The 12,099-nt window shown below is 38.6% G+C and overlaps 1 protein-coding gene across 1 annotated transcript; it reads left to right on the top strand.

Annotated features, from left to right (window-relative positions):
* Positions 1-576: 576 nt before the first annotated feature.
* LOC127628815 (zinc finger and BTB domain-containing protein 39) lies at positions 577-9,092 on the top strand. Its single transcript, XM_052105726.1, has 3 exons — positions 577-793; positions 3,590-5,131; positions 6,494-9,092. Exons 2-3 carry the CDS (start codon positions 3,623-3,625, stop codon positions 7,406-7,408), a joined length of 2,424 nt encoding a protein of 807 aa, XP_051961686.1. The 5' UTR covers positions 577-793; positions 3,590-3,622; the 3' UTR covers positions 7,409-9,092.
* The last annotated feature ends 3,007 nt before the right edge of the window (positions 9,093-12,099 follow it).

Below are 12,099 nucleotides of genomic sequence, written 5' to 3'. Positions count from 1 at the left end.
GAGGTTACCCCATGTGACCCTACCCTCCCTAGCAACCGGGCAAATTTGGTTGCTTAGGAGACCTGGCTGGAGTCAATCAGCACATCCTTGATTCAAAGTCGTGACACACCCACCCTCCCATGCATTTATTCTTTAAATATTACATTTTATAACAGCACAAAGTAAAATGTGAAAAATAAGGATGGATAGATAGATAGATAGATAGATAGATAGATAGATAGATAGATAGATAGATAGATAGATAGATAGATAGACGGACAGAAATTATAATAAATCATCAAAAATTAAAATTGTATAACAAAATAAAAAAAAAAATACATATAATATCTAACAATATTAGATATAATCAAATAAATTTGAGTTTTAATAATTATATTCCACAATGTTGCATCTGATTAGTTAAAGTGGGGGCATCTTATTTATTTATTTATTTATTTATTTATTTATCATATTTCATACCGGGGTGGGAGGCGCTCCCTCGCACACAATGTCTTAAAAAGCTAGTGAGCTGCCTACGTAGACATCATTTTAGGGCATTATTGCCGCGTCCCGACACAACTGATCTGACTCAAACACACATTTGATAACCAATAAAAAAAATACAACTGTTCTAAAATGTTTAAAAATGCTACTAAAGCCTATGATGCCTCAAAATATTGTCTAGTAAGGCAGCTCGATTAGTTTTGAGACACGCCCGTGTCTCCTGTGTGCATGGACGACAGTCTGGGCTAACAGGATCCGAGAGGACTTGTCAATCTTCCGTTCTCTGTCAAAAACCAGCAGCACTCTATGGGTAAACAAACATGTAACTACTACTTAAGCGGTTAAAATGGAGTAATGAGCCAGCACGGTGGTTCATTGGTACATTTGGTGCTAATGTGGTAGTTAGCCTGACATGCTAATGGAATCCAATGACAACTAGTTAGCTTCTGCTAACCTAATGATGCTCTAACTAAGGATTGTTGAACATTTTGGGTCCATCCTAGATTTTGTAGTGCACATATAATACATTTTCATGGTGTAAAGAGGGGTGGCAAATGTTGTCTTAATGTTGTAGTCTAATTTAGTGTCCTGTGCTGTCTTTGTTAGGACTGCCATTGTTTTGAGTCGTTTGTGAACACATTTGTGGATATATGAATGGTGTAATGCATTTGTGAATTGTTTTTTCGTCGATATATGAACATAAATGTGTATTTAAAGTTGGTGTGATGCATTTGTGACCACTAATGTCTTGAAGCTTGTCAAACTTATACAACAAGTGATAAACGTGAACATTAGTTAAAGTCACTGTAATGTCCTGTTATTGTGGAGGAGTGACAGTTAGAATGCATTGAGGCTATTCATTTCTATTTTTTTTTATTTTGTTGTTGTTAAATAAATCAGTTGCTTCATTTCAGGTTTTAAGGTGCAGGGTGTGTTTTGTGGACAGGCAATCCCATGTCTACACGTTTTCATTTGCAACTTCAATGACACGCATACAGTTTTGCAATAAGCCACGAGAGGCTGTACATTACAGTGATTTTAACACATGTAATGGGTACTAGAAGATGCAGAGTGGAGTACCTAAAACCCTGTTACCATGGTAAAATCACTGTAATGTACGGCCTCTCGTGGTTTATTGCTTGAAGCTATAAAATGGTGGTAATATCAATATAATAAAAGACACCAATTACATTTAATACTGATAATTATCAAAATAAAAAAAATGTCTGACTAGTAAGGGGTCATTCAGACCGAACGCATCCTTGCGTCAAATAAAGCTAGACGCAGCACAATGTGTAGAACTGCCTCGAGATGTGTTTTTTAACAGTTAAAGTTCTTTTTAACTTGACACAACATCAATAAAAAAGTGACTCTTGTGCGAGACACTGAAAAAACAGCTAGGTGTGAAGCAGTGTTTGAAGACGTCCAGTTAGCACATGTTTACATAGAAAAAACATTAAAAAGCCAGCACAGATGGATGCAAAAATGCTCTAATGTAGTTTATTAGCTAAACTGTTTGCGGTTGCCTGGCAGGTACATTTACGTCAATTTGGAATTACCATAAATACACTTCTTCGTTGAACTCGTAAAAACTCAGAATTGTATGAAAGCTCCTACTTGACAGTCCGGACGTCATGTAAAAAAGAACCAACATGGCAGTTGCCTCAATAGTTATAGTTAAAGATGCACCAAGTATGTTTTTGCTAATGAAAAACATTTTACACATAAAGACATGAATAGCATTTTTTTTATATATATAATATTTAAAATAATGTACACTCACATGAGATGAAGACTTCAGTCATATCAGTAACCCAATAAAAGCTGTTTATTTTTACATGACCTTTTAGATGGTCGCCCCCTCATGGGTGCTGCCATGTTGACGAACATGACTCTGTACAATTCAGTTGACTGGGTTATCAACACCACTAATCTGACAATAATAATAACATGTTTACTTAATATAGTGCTTTTGGCCAATGCTCAAACATAAAAATACAACAACAGAGCCCAAGTCAACCAGAAGTGTGATCCACCAGACAGTCCAAACAGAATGAGTGAAAGTTATACTAGTCCCTGTTGGAGTGTAGAAACAAATGGATATGAACTGCAGCTCTAACAGCGCAGATTATGGACAAACGGGTTGACCTCAAACGCCAAGTGCGAGTTTATGGCAGTGTTCAGATGCTGTTTACAGTCTAGCACACAACAACGTGCAACAATTTGTTTGAATTAAAAACAAGAATGTCCATAATAATGATAATAGGTATATGACACAGAGAAAAACACAGACTAAAAGTAATAAAACAGAATATAAACAAACAAGTGTAAAACGGAAGCGTTTAATAAACAAACTACTAATATCCAGGATGATAGGTGTCAGTATAGAGTCCAATACCACAAGTTATATTGGGACTGATGGGATGAATAAGAGCCAGCTAAACTCTTACTGAGTGCAGTGTGCACCTTTAATAGAGAACACAGTTGTGTTTGATATGCCATGCTATTTTGCCATTGTTACCTAGAGCTTTTTCTTTGTTCTTAAACATTTTGCAAGAACATATAGAAGTGAATTAATGTAGTGATAATTGTTTTGCTGTTGTCAGCAACAAATAAATTTTTCCCTTATGAGTGTTTCCAGAATCTCCAACTTATTATAATTACAGTAATTCCGACATGATGTGAACGCAGCATTAATGTAGTGATTAAATATTGTGCTACTATCAACAACAAAGCCATATATGGATCCGTTTTGGCATTGTAAGTGTTACCATAAAAACGAATAATTTCTCAATCTGATGATGTGAACACCTCCGAGTAGAATCTTTAAATTGTCATCTTGTAATCTAATTACAGTAATTCCAACAGGACGTGAATGCAGCAAAACATAGAATGTGTGGTGACAGTTGTTTATTTACAACAGCTTCAAACATGACTCATCCAATCAGAATTTAAAGTCTCTGATCTGTTTTGAGATGATCTGTTTTATTAAGTCGTAGTTCACTTGAAAAGTACACAATATATGAAGTGCATCTAATTATTTTAAATTGATACAAATCATGTTATTACCATGTTTTGATTCATGTTTTCATCATTTGTCTTTTAGTCCAATTCCTGGCTTTTCTCGGAATCGCCAGGCATGCGGATCCGGCTGCAGCGCTCTGGCCATGCGGCCCATCTCCTTTCCGAGCTTAACCGCTGCCGGCTGTCTCGCCTCCTATGTGACGTTGTCCTCCAGGTTGGTGGGCGATCCTTCCCCTCTCATCGCGCAGTGCTGGCGTGCACTTGCACATACTTTAAGAGCCTCTTCTCCAGAGTTTCCCGCAACCAGGGTGGTTTTCCCACCACCTTCTCTTTGGACTTTGTCTCTGCCTCCAATTTTGAGAAGGTGTTGACGTTCATCTACACTGGTGAAATTTTCACGGACTTGATAGATGTGGGTGTGCTTTATGAGCTGGCAGAAAGACTTGGAGTGAGGGAGCTGGTAAGTGCTTGCCATGCCACATTCCCAGACCTGCAGAGCTCAAATTCTGGAGACCCGGTGACCGATGAGGATATTGAGAGTGAAATGGTGTCTGCCAATCCTGTGGTTACATCTGTTTGCTCGTCCTCTGCAGCATCTTGCTCTTCGCTGTCTTCTTCAGCCGCTCCCACTCCTGTCACACCTTCTCCGGTTTCTCAAGTCCGGAACAGCAGTTTGAATCGGTCCCACTTAGCCACTCTTTCCCTCTCCCAGTACCCTAAAAATGACTTGCAAGTACATTTGGGGCACAGCCAGGAGACAAACGACAAGCCAAGCCCCTTGGACACTAATCGTTCCGCAGAGGTTCTTCCTGGTCTTGCTTTGCAGCTCAAGACCGAGCAGGAAGAAGATGGAGAAGATGGAGGAAACAGCTCAGAAGATCAGGTTGTTGGAAATGGTTGCAAGTCAACGTTTGGACCTCACGGTATTCAGGAAGTGAGTTCCATTCCTGACTCTTCAGCCCAGCTTGGAGCAGAAACCTGTGCTCCTTCGTCATCCTCCAGTGACCCCTTGGACAATTTGCAACTAGGGGCTGTTTCAGGTGCAGTAGGAGCAGTCAAAGACTCAGGGTTTTTTGAGGACGAACTTTCTAGCAAGAGGCACCACCTACAGGAAGAAGATCCAGAAGCTGTCGATCAGTGGAGAGGGCTTTCAGTTGACATCATTGAGCTGAGCGATGAGGAGGAGCACTTCATTGTGGAAGAAGAGGATGACGAAGACTTGTTGTGTATTGAGAATGGTGAGAACGGGGCATCTATTGGCCAGTTAGCGTCAGCACAGCCGTGCAAAGCTTGTGGAATGCTGCTACCCACCAAAAATGACATCATTCGGATCCATGCGGAGACGCATCTCTCCGAAACGGGATCCTGTCAGGTGTGTGGTGCTTCCTTTTCTGATCGCGCCGCTGGTGTCACGCATGCCCTCACACACGTTGGCATCTTGTTCTTCTCCTGCGATGTTTGTGAGCAGCAGTTTCGGAGTGAGTCAGCACTTATACACCATCGACGTCAGTCGGCAGCAAAATGCCTCCCTCAAAATCCTGAACAAATGAACGGTACCACCCAACGACAAGGAGGGGAACTGCAGTGTACTGTTTGTGTTAAATCTATGGCAAATGATTTCAAGGTTTGTGAGTAAACTTTTGGTCTATTGTTTTTTGTTTGTAAGCCTTAAATGGTCTCCTAACCAGGTTTGATACGACAACATGACAGTGTTGTGTAATTTGTCTGTTTTCACTAGGGTTGTCATGATACCAACATTTCAGTAGTCCAGTGTTTCCCAACCACTGTGCCAAGGCACACTAGTGTGCCATGGAAGAATGTCAGGTGTGCCGTGGAAAATTATCAAATTCCACAAAATATTTTTTTTATTTTGAATGAGGGTGAATGAGTCACAGTGTAAAGCGCTTTGAATACCGTTAAGGCTTAAAAAGGTGCTATATAAGTGCAGACCATTTAATAATAATAATAATAATAATAATAATAAACAATTATTGGTTACATGCTGCTAATAAACAAGTTAAACTGCTAATTTTACAGATTATATACTAGCACACAATAATCATTAGTTTATCTAGCCTCAATGCCATAGTTTTTGGACAAATACTGTGGGTGGAACTTCCCAGCATACATAAACATAAATAAAAATTAAGCCACATATAAAATATCTTGTTGCTACGGGGCCCCTTAGAGGACAGTGTGGTAATATATTTTCTGAAATAGTTTTGTGTTCCCTCACAATAGTTTGCATTCCCTCAATAGCTTTAGTCTACCCTTATGAAAATGAATCATAGTTTTACTCCAGTAACCATAGTTGAACAATGATATTCATGGTAAAACCATAGTAATAATACTGAAAAACCAAAACTGCAGTAATAAAAATCATAATCATTATGCCAAAAAAATAAATAAAGTTTTACTATAATAAGATCATGGTTAATTTGTGAAACATGTACTGTTTTGTTTTTTTGTTTTTGTTATGATGATGAATAAATATGATTTTTATAAGCTATACAATAGTTACTGTAGTAACTATATAGTAATTATATTCTGTATACAGTACTGTAGTAACTTTATACAATTATAGTTATTGTGGTGAAACATTGGCCAATTTTGTGGTTACTATGGTTTTACTACCAATAACATAATTCAACAATGGTTACTATAGTAAATCCATCGTTAATTTTAGTAAGGGATGGGTAAAGCTATTGCCCATTGCGGCTGGTTGTGACCAAGACTTGGATTAACGTATGAGATTGTGCCTGGTTAGGACACTGTGATCTATTTGGGTGAATCTCTCAAAACCTGTCAAGAACATCTGGGGAATATTTCACCCCAAAATCAAAAGAATGAAATAAGAAATTTGATTTTGCATAAAGAAAATGAAGCCTATTTTAGAAGTATTATGACATTTTAGATTTTCCTGACATTCACCCATTTTATTGTTTTGTTTATATTAATAACTGATTATTATTTGGTTTTCACCCAGGCTGTCAGGGACCACATTCAGAGCCATGCTTGCTTGAGGACATTACGCTGCGGAGTATGCCAGCTGTCTCAGCCCTCTCGATGCGCCCTCCTGTGGCACACACTGACACACCTCTTTCCTATTTACACTTGTCCGCAATGCGCCAGCCCCTTCCTGGAGAGTCCACTGCTAGAAAAACACCTGGCTCTTCACGCAGAAGAGGGAGGGCCCGCGAAACAGGACGAGGGGAGTCCAGAGACCAGCGGAGAAGGCCAGGGCGAGCTGCGCTGCTTCCTGTGTCCTCAGACCTTCCGCTCCGAAGCTGCTTTTCATTACCATCTCAGCGTGCACTCTAATGAGCTTCAGGGCAGCCAAGTATGGCCAGCCAAGCGCAAGGCAGACCAGCTCCTGGATTATTCCTCATCATCTTCCTCGCCGTTGGAAGCAAGTGGGTCAGGTAAAGCAGGAAATGCAGGTTACAACATGGGCCTGGGTTTTAGCCTCCAGGACAAAATGGTGCATGGTGGGCTTTCGTTTCCTGCAGGACTCGTCATGAACGGCAACTCCTCTGGAGCCGCTCCCACCGGTGCAGGTGTCAAGCAAAAATGGTATCGCTGTCGGTACTGTGGCAAACACTTTGCACACTCAGGCGAGTTCACCTACCACCTCCGCATCCACACTGGCGAAAAGCCCTACCAGTGCAAGGTATGTTCGCGCTTTTTCCGTGGCCGTTCCACTATGATTTGCCACCTAAAGACGCACTCAGGTGCCCTAATGTACCGGTGCACTGTCTGTGGACTGTTCTTCTCCACACTCAAGATGGTTTCCTCACACATGGAGATCCACAAAGACCAACTGCCACCTGATTTCAACATAGAGGAGACCTTCATGTATAACGACCACTCCAAAGAACCCGTACCCAACCTGGAGACCTGAACGTCAAGCTCCAATTGTTCCGTTACACTGTGTGCACACGTTTACTTGCTCAGTATCAGCCACTGTTGTTTAAGACAGGTGACGGTAGACTTAGAATGTAACTTAGTGTTTAATGTGATTGTCTTTGTGTCAGTGTGTACCGAATGAGAGCGATTATTGTTCTTTTTTTTTAAAGACCAAATTAACTGTAAAAATGTATTTTAAAAACGTAGTGTTGTTACTTGACCACTTGATGGCAAGAGAGACTGATCAATATTACATTACCTGTCAAAAGTTTCAACACACCTACTTATTCTTTGTTATAACTATTTTTCACATTTTAAACTAATATTAAAATCATGGAACCTATGAAATAACACAAATGGAAATATGGGAATTATGTAGTGACCAAAAATATCATATATTTTAGCTTCTTCAAAGTAGCCATTTTTTATCTAGATTAAATCTCTGCACATTCTGGGCATTTCCTGGAATTTGAACCAAATTCATGAGGTTTCCATCTGCAACCCTTTTTTTAAACAGTATTGAAGAAGTTCTTATGTATGCTGGACACTTTTTCTGATCCTCTTCCATTTCAAAAGTGTATTTATTCAGTAACAATTTTAGTTTTTAAAAGGAATTCATATGCATGGACTGCATATATTTGTCTACAAAACTAATCATTAAAGCATTTAGGCATATCAGTTCAATCAAGTGCATCCAAACTTTTGACTGGTAGTGTATGTAGCCTGGGATGTTGTTGCAAGTGCTGATCTGTGATTATACCTCTATATACTCTTCTGGCAACTCTATCATAATAAGCTAAACATCTCTGGTTTTTCTGAAGAAGCACAAAGTATTCTTTGTTCTTACACAAAGCAAGTGCACACTAAGAACAAACCAAGACTTTTTCTAAAATATAAAGCAGTGCTCTGGGGTAAGGATATAACAAATGGTCCATTTTTAAATGAAGGTACTTTTCTTTTGCAGAGTAGACGTTATTCTTATAGCAGTGTTGTGTATAACTTGACAGACTAAATTAGAAATAGTTACTGGTTTATGAGATATCACATTGTTACATAAAGGAACCACAAAATACTGCAAAGTTCTGTTATTGTTGCATTTGGAATATTAGGGGGAAAGAAGGGATTTCGACTAAGGTGCTATTAAATCAGTTTAAACTTTTCTTTCTCCGGTCATATCAGAGTATTGCAAAGCATTGTTAGGAATAATCAAGTGTTCTGAAAGCTGCAGTGCCATTTTCCCAGAAGTTCTATAACTTTTGTTTCTATTCTTGTGTCTATTGTTTGTATTATTGCTATACTGTCTAATGTTTTACTCCGATGTCTTATATGATACAACTCTACATTTTAAACATTTAATTTATATTTCTTGTTCACTTCAAAATCAGTTTCATTAGCCTTATTTGCTATGTAGCTCAGAAATTAGACTAAGCAACATGGCCTGATTTGATTAAGATTTTGATCATTTCATTTTTTTGGTAAAACAAGGACTTCATTTTCAGTGCTTTGCCACGGTAAGCTTGTAATAGAGCTTGAGTCTCTCAGTTATGTTGAATATACGATAGGAAATACCATTTTCATAATACATTTTATTCAACATAAAACAATTGCCTTATATCACTTGAATGTTATTTATATGATTTCAAAATGTTCAGTGTTACTACCCACAGTCTGTTGCCTTTTACTTCAGTTGTACTTGTGTTCTGATTAAAATCGGTTTATAAAACTTGTCAAGAGGTTCTTATATAGGAATGGAATTTTGGTCACTAGGGCCTCGTAGCAACCGCTGTTGACAGCACACGTTTATGCGTTCTGCGTGCTATTGCGCATGCGTGACTAAGTTATTACGCGTATAATTGCTGCTTTTATGTAGTTGGTACTACGTAAAAGATTAGGTATGTAAATGTAACGTTTTTCAAGAGACTATGCAAAGGGAGCACATTACTTAGCCTACACATTCTCCTCAAAACTTATAGACCATTTCAAAGATGTAAACAATAACAAATTAATCGGAACAATTAAATTGTGTCATAGTTAAGATGCTCACAAATATTTCCTTAGCAGAAAGATCTGTAATATTGGATCGCTTCTATTATGAAGCCGATTAATTAAGCTGTCTGCGTAACCTGCGTACAAGGTAAAGGTTTCTTTTTTTTTTTTTTTTTTGTGCGTTCCTAATTTATAAGTCGTTTTGGATAAAAGCATCTACGAAAATATTAAAAGTAATAAGCTCATCTTCATTCATTATATTGGGAGCGCTGTAGTCACACGTTAAGCTCTGCCTCTCAAACTTACAATAGTTTGCAAAAGCCTAGTTCACTTAGCAGAGATAATAAGATGTGTGCTACAGTTTTTAATACTGTACTTATTGTAACGGTTGGTAATGTGACTCACATTCGTTTATGCGCTGCGCCTTTAAGACTCTAGCCATTGTCATTTGCATATTACATGCAGGGTATATATATATTAAGTGACTGTTTACAAACAAACCCTCCGCCGCTTCCGGTTATTTTGGTTGTCCAGAAAATAACTGCTGTCTATGGGCGCTTCGCTCAAATTGTGCTGAAACTACCTAAACAGTGCTATTTGTTGTGTTCAAACACCCCGATGTCCACAGATTAAAATTCTTTAAATTTCCACCAGGTCGTTGCATCAGGAAAAACTCAGAATTTTACATAAATGATGATAATTCATGGCTCACCGTCATTGTTATCGCTTAGGCTGAGTTCACACCGCTAGCTACTTTGTAGCTGCATGTCGCCAGTGGCTGGCGGTTAGGTCGTTAGTGGTGTGTATCGAGTCTAAACAGCAATGTTTCTTTACCATTAATATTATTATTAAAATATTAGGATCACATGAGCTCTACCATCTTCTCTCGTATTGGCTGTCGTTCCCGAAAGTCGCTCTTCATTTGCATAAAGTTAAACATTTCTCAACTTTGTCGCGTCGCTGGACACGCCCACATCCGGTCGCCGTCGCGCGTGTTGCCGGAAGTCGCCAGCTCTCATTGAAAATGAATGAGATGATGTCGTTTTTTCGCTTCATGTCGATGGCAGTGTGAACACAGCTTTGCTCTATTATACACAATTGACCCGCAGCTGCTGTTGGTGGATATTAACTTTTTTTTAAACGTTAACTCTGATTGCAAACTGCTTTTTTAAATGCCCTAAATGTTGTCGCTGTGACAGATATGAGGTCAAATAGGATCGAACAATCGTCTTATCTGATCAAGATCACCAAATACAATTTAACAGGAAAAACAGATCCCGTGTCCACCACCGCAGCACATGGTCTACTGTTTGTGAAGGGATAAGTGAATACAAATAATCTCATACTGCTAAAATGATGTATTTGCTTATTTTAATGCAGTAAATAATATTGTTAAATTTTAAACAGCTGTTATTAAATTATGATATGGTATATGATCATATTGAAATACAAATATTATGTTTATTGTATGTGGGTTAATAATATAAGCAGTAAAGACATGTATATTGCATGTCTAGTGGTAGTTCTTATTTGTATATCACATATCTTAGAATTTAGAAGCATGTTGAACATGTGAGGATGTGTATTCATCAACCTGTTACATATCAGACATAATCATACAGGCTCATTGAACCAAGTTTAAACTTGTTTTGCTGATATTTCAGAAATGAACCCACATAGTTGCTTCACTGTATACCATAGATAAACAATTTACAATAACTTTCATTAACATTAAAATACATTATTACATTCTATAAAGCTTAAACGATTATTAAAACTGCAGTGCTGCCTATTTCCACCATTGAAATCTGCTGATCAAAAGAACATGGAAACGCCGTTTCCTACAGTAGTCGGAGTAATTTCATCTATTGTAATGCTTTTTGTGTGTCTGTGCCCAGAACGTGCACACAGGTGAAGAGTGATGGCCACTGATCTGTTCTGATGCACCCCCTTTTATTTCTTTATTTTATTTATAACACTCAGTGCCTTTTACTTAACTCTCTTGCCAGCCATTAGATGTGTGGATTACCAACACCTGCCAACAATCATCTTTCCCCTGGGTAAAAGCCTTACTGTATCCAGCCGTCTGGCTTCAGTGCTGCAGGGGTTCATTTGTGTTTGCTTTTTCAAAAATCTAAGCATTTTAATATCCGTTGGTTCCAGGCATACAGGGAGCATCCAAACGCTGAACAACATGGGCCACGTTTTTATTATGAAATTTTATGACAATCGTGTTAACGTTAGTAACGTTAATTATGTTAAAGTTGCTATGAATGAAGCACCTCTCCCGCTGTTGTTTTGAATGAGTAGCAGATCAGTGGATTTCATTTCCATTTGTGAATATCCCAGGAGATCAGCAGTTACAGAAATGCTAAAACCAGCCCGTCTGGCACCAACAATCATGCCACGGTCGAAATCACTGAGATCACATTTTTTTTCCTCATTCGAATGGTTGATGTGAACATTATCCGAAGCTCCTGACCCGTATATGTATGATTTTATGCATTGCACTGCTGCCACACAATTAGCTGATTAGATCATCACATTAATATGTAGGTGTACAGGCTTTCCCAATAAAGTGCTTGGTGAGTGAAAACTGTATACTGTTGACAGAGATCATTTCTCTGTCAGAAAGCAATAGGATGTCCTCCAAAGGAATGGCATGGGCCATTTTCCTACCCTTGCAGTTTGCTGGACAAA

Source organism: Xyrauchen texanus, chromosome 35 (assembly GCF_025860055.1).
Source record: "Xyrauchen texanus isolate HMW12.3.18 chromosome 35, RBS_HiC_50CHRs, whole genome shotgun sequence".
In the NCBI taxonomy this organism is placed as follows: domain Eukaryota; kingdom Metazoa; phylum Chordata; class Actinopteri; order Cypriniformes; family Catostomidae; genus Xyrauchen; species Xyrauchen texanus.
This window is presented reverse-complemented; position numbering and strand designations above follow the sequence as displayed.

Coding starts and splice junctions, on each gene's coding strand:
- LOC127628815 (XM_052105726.1), top strand. CDS start 3,623: ATGCGGATCCGGCTGCAGCGCTCTGGCCATGCGGCCCATCTCCTTTCC. Junction 5,132..6,493: donor CTATGGCAAATGATTTCAAG/GTTTGTGAGTAA, acceptor GTTTTCACCCAG/GCTGTCAGGGACCACATTCA.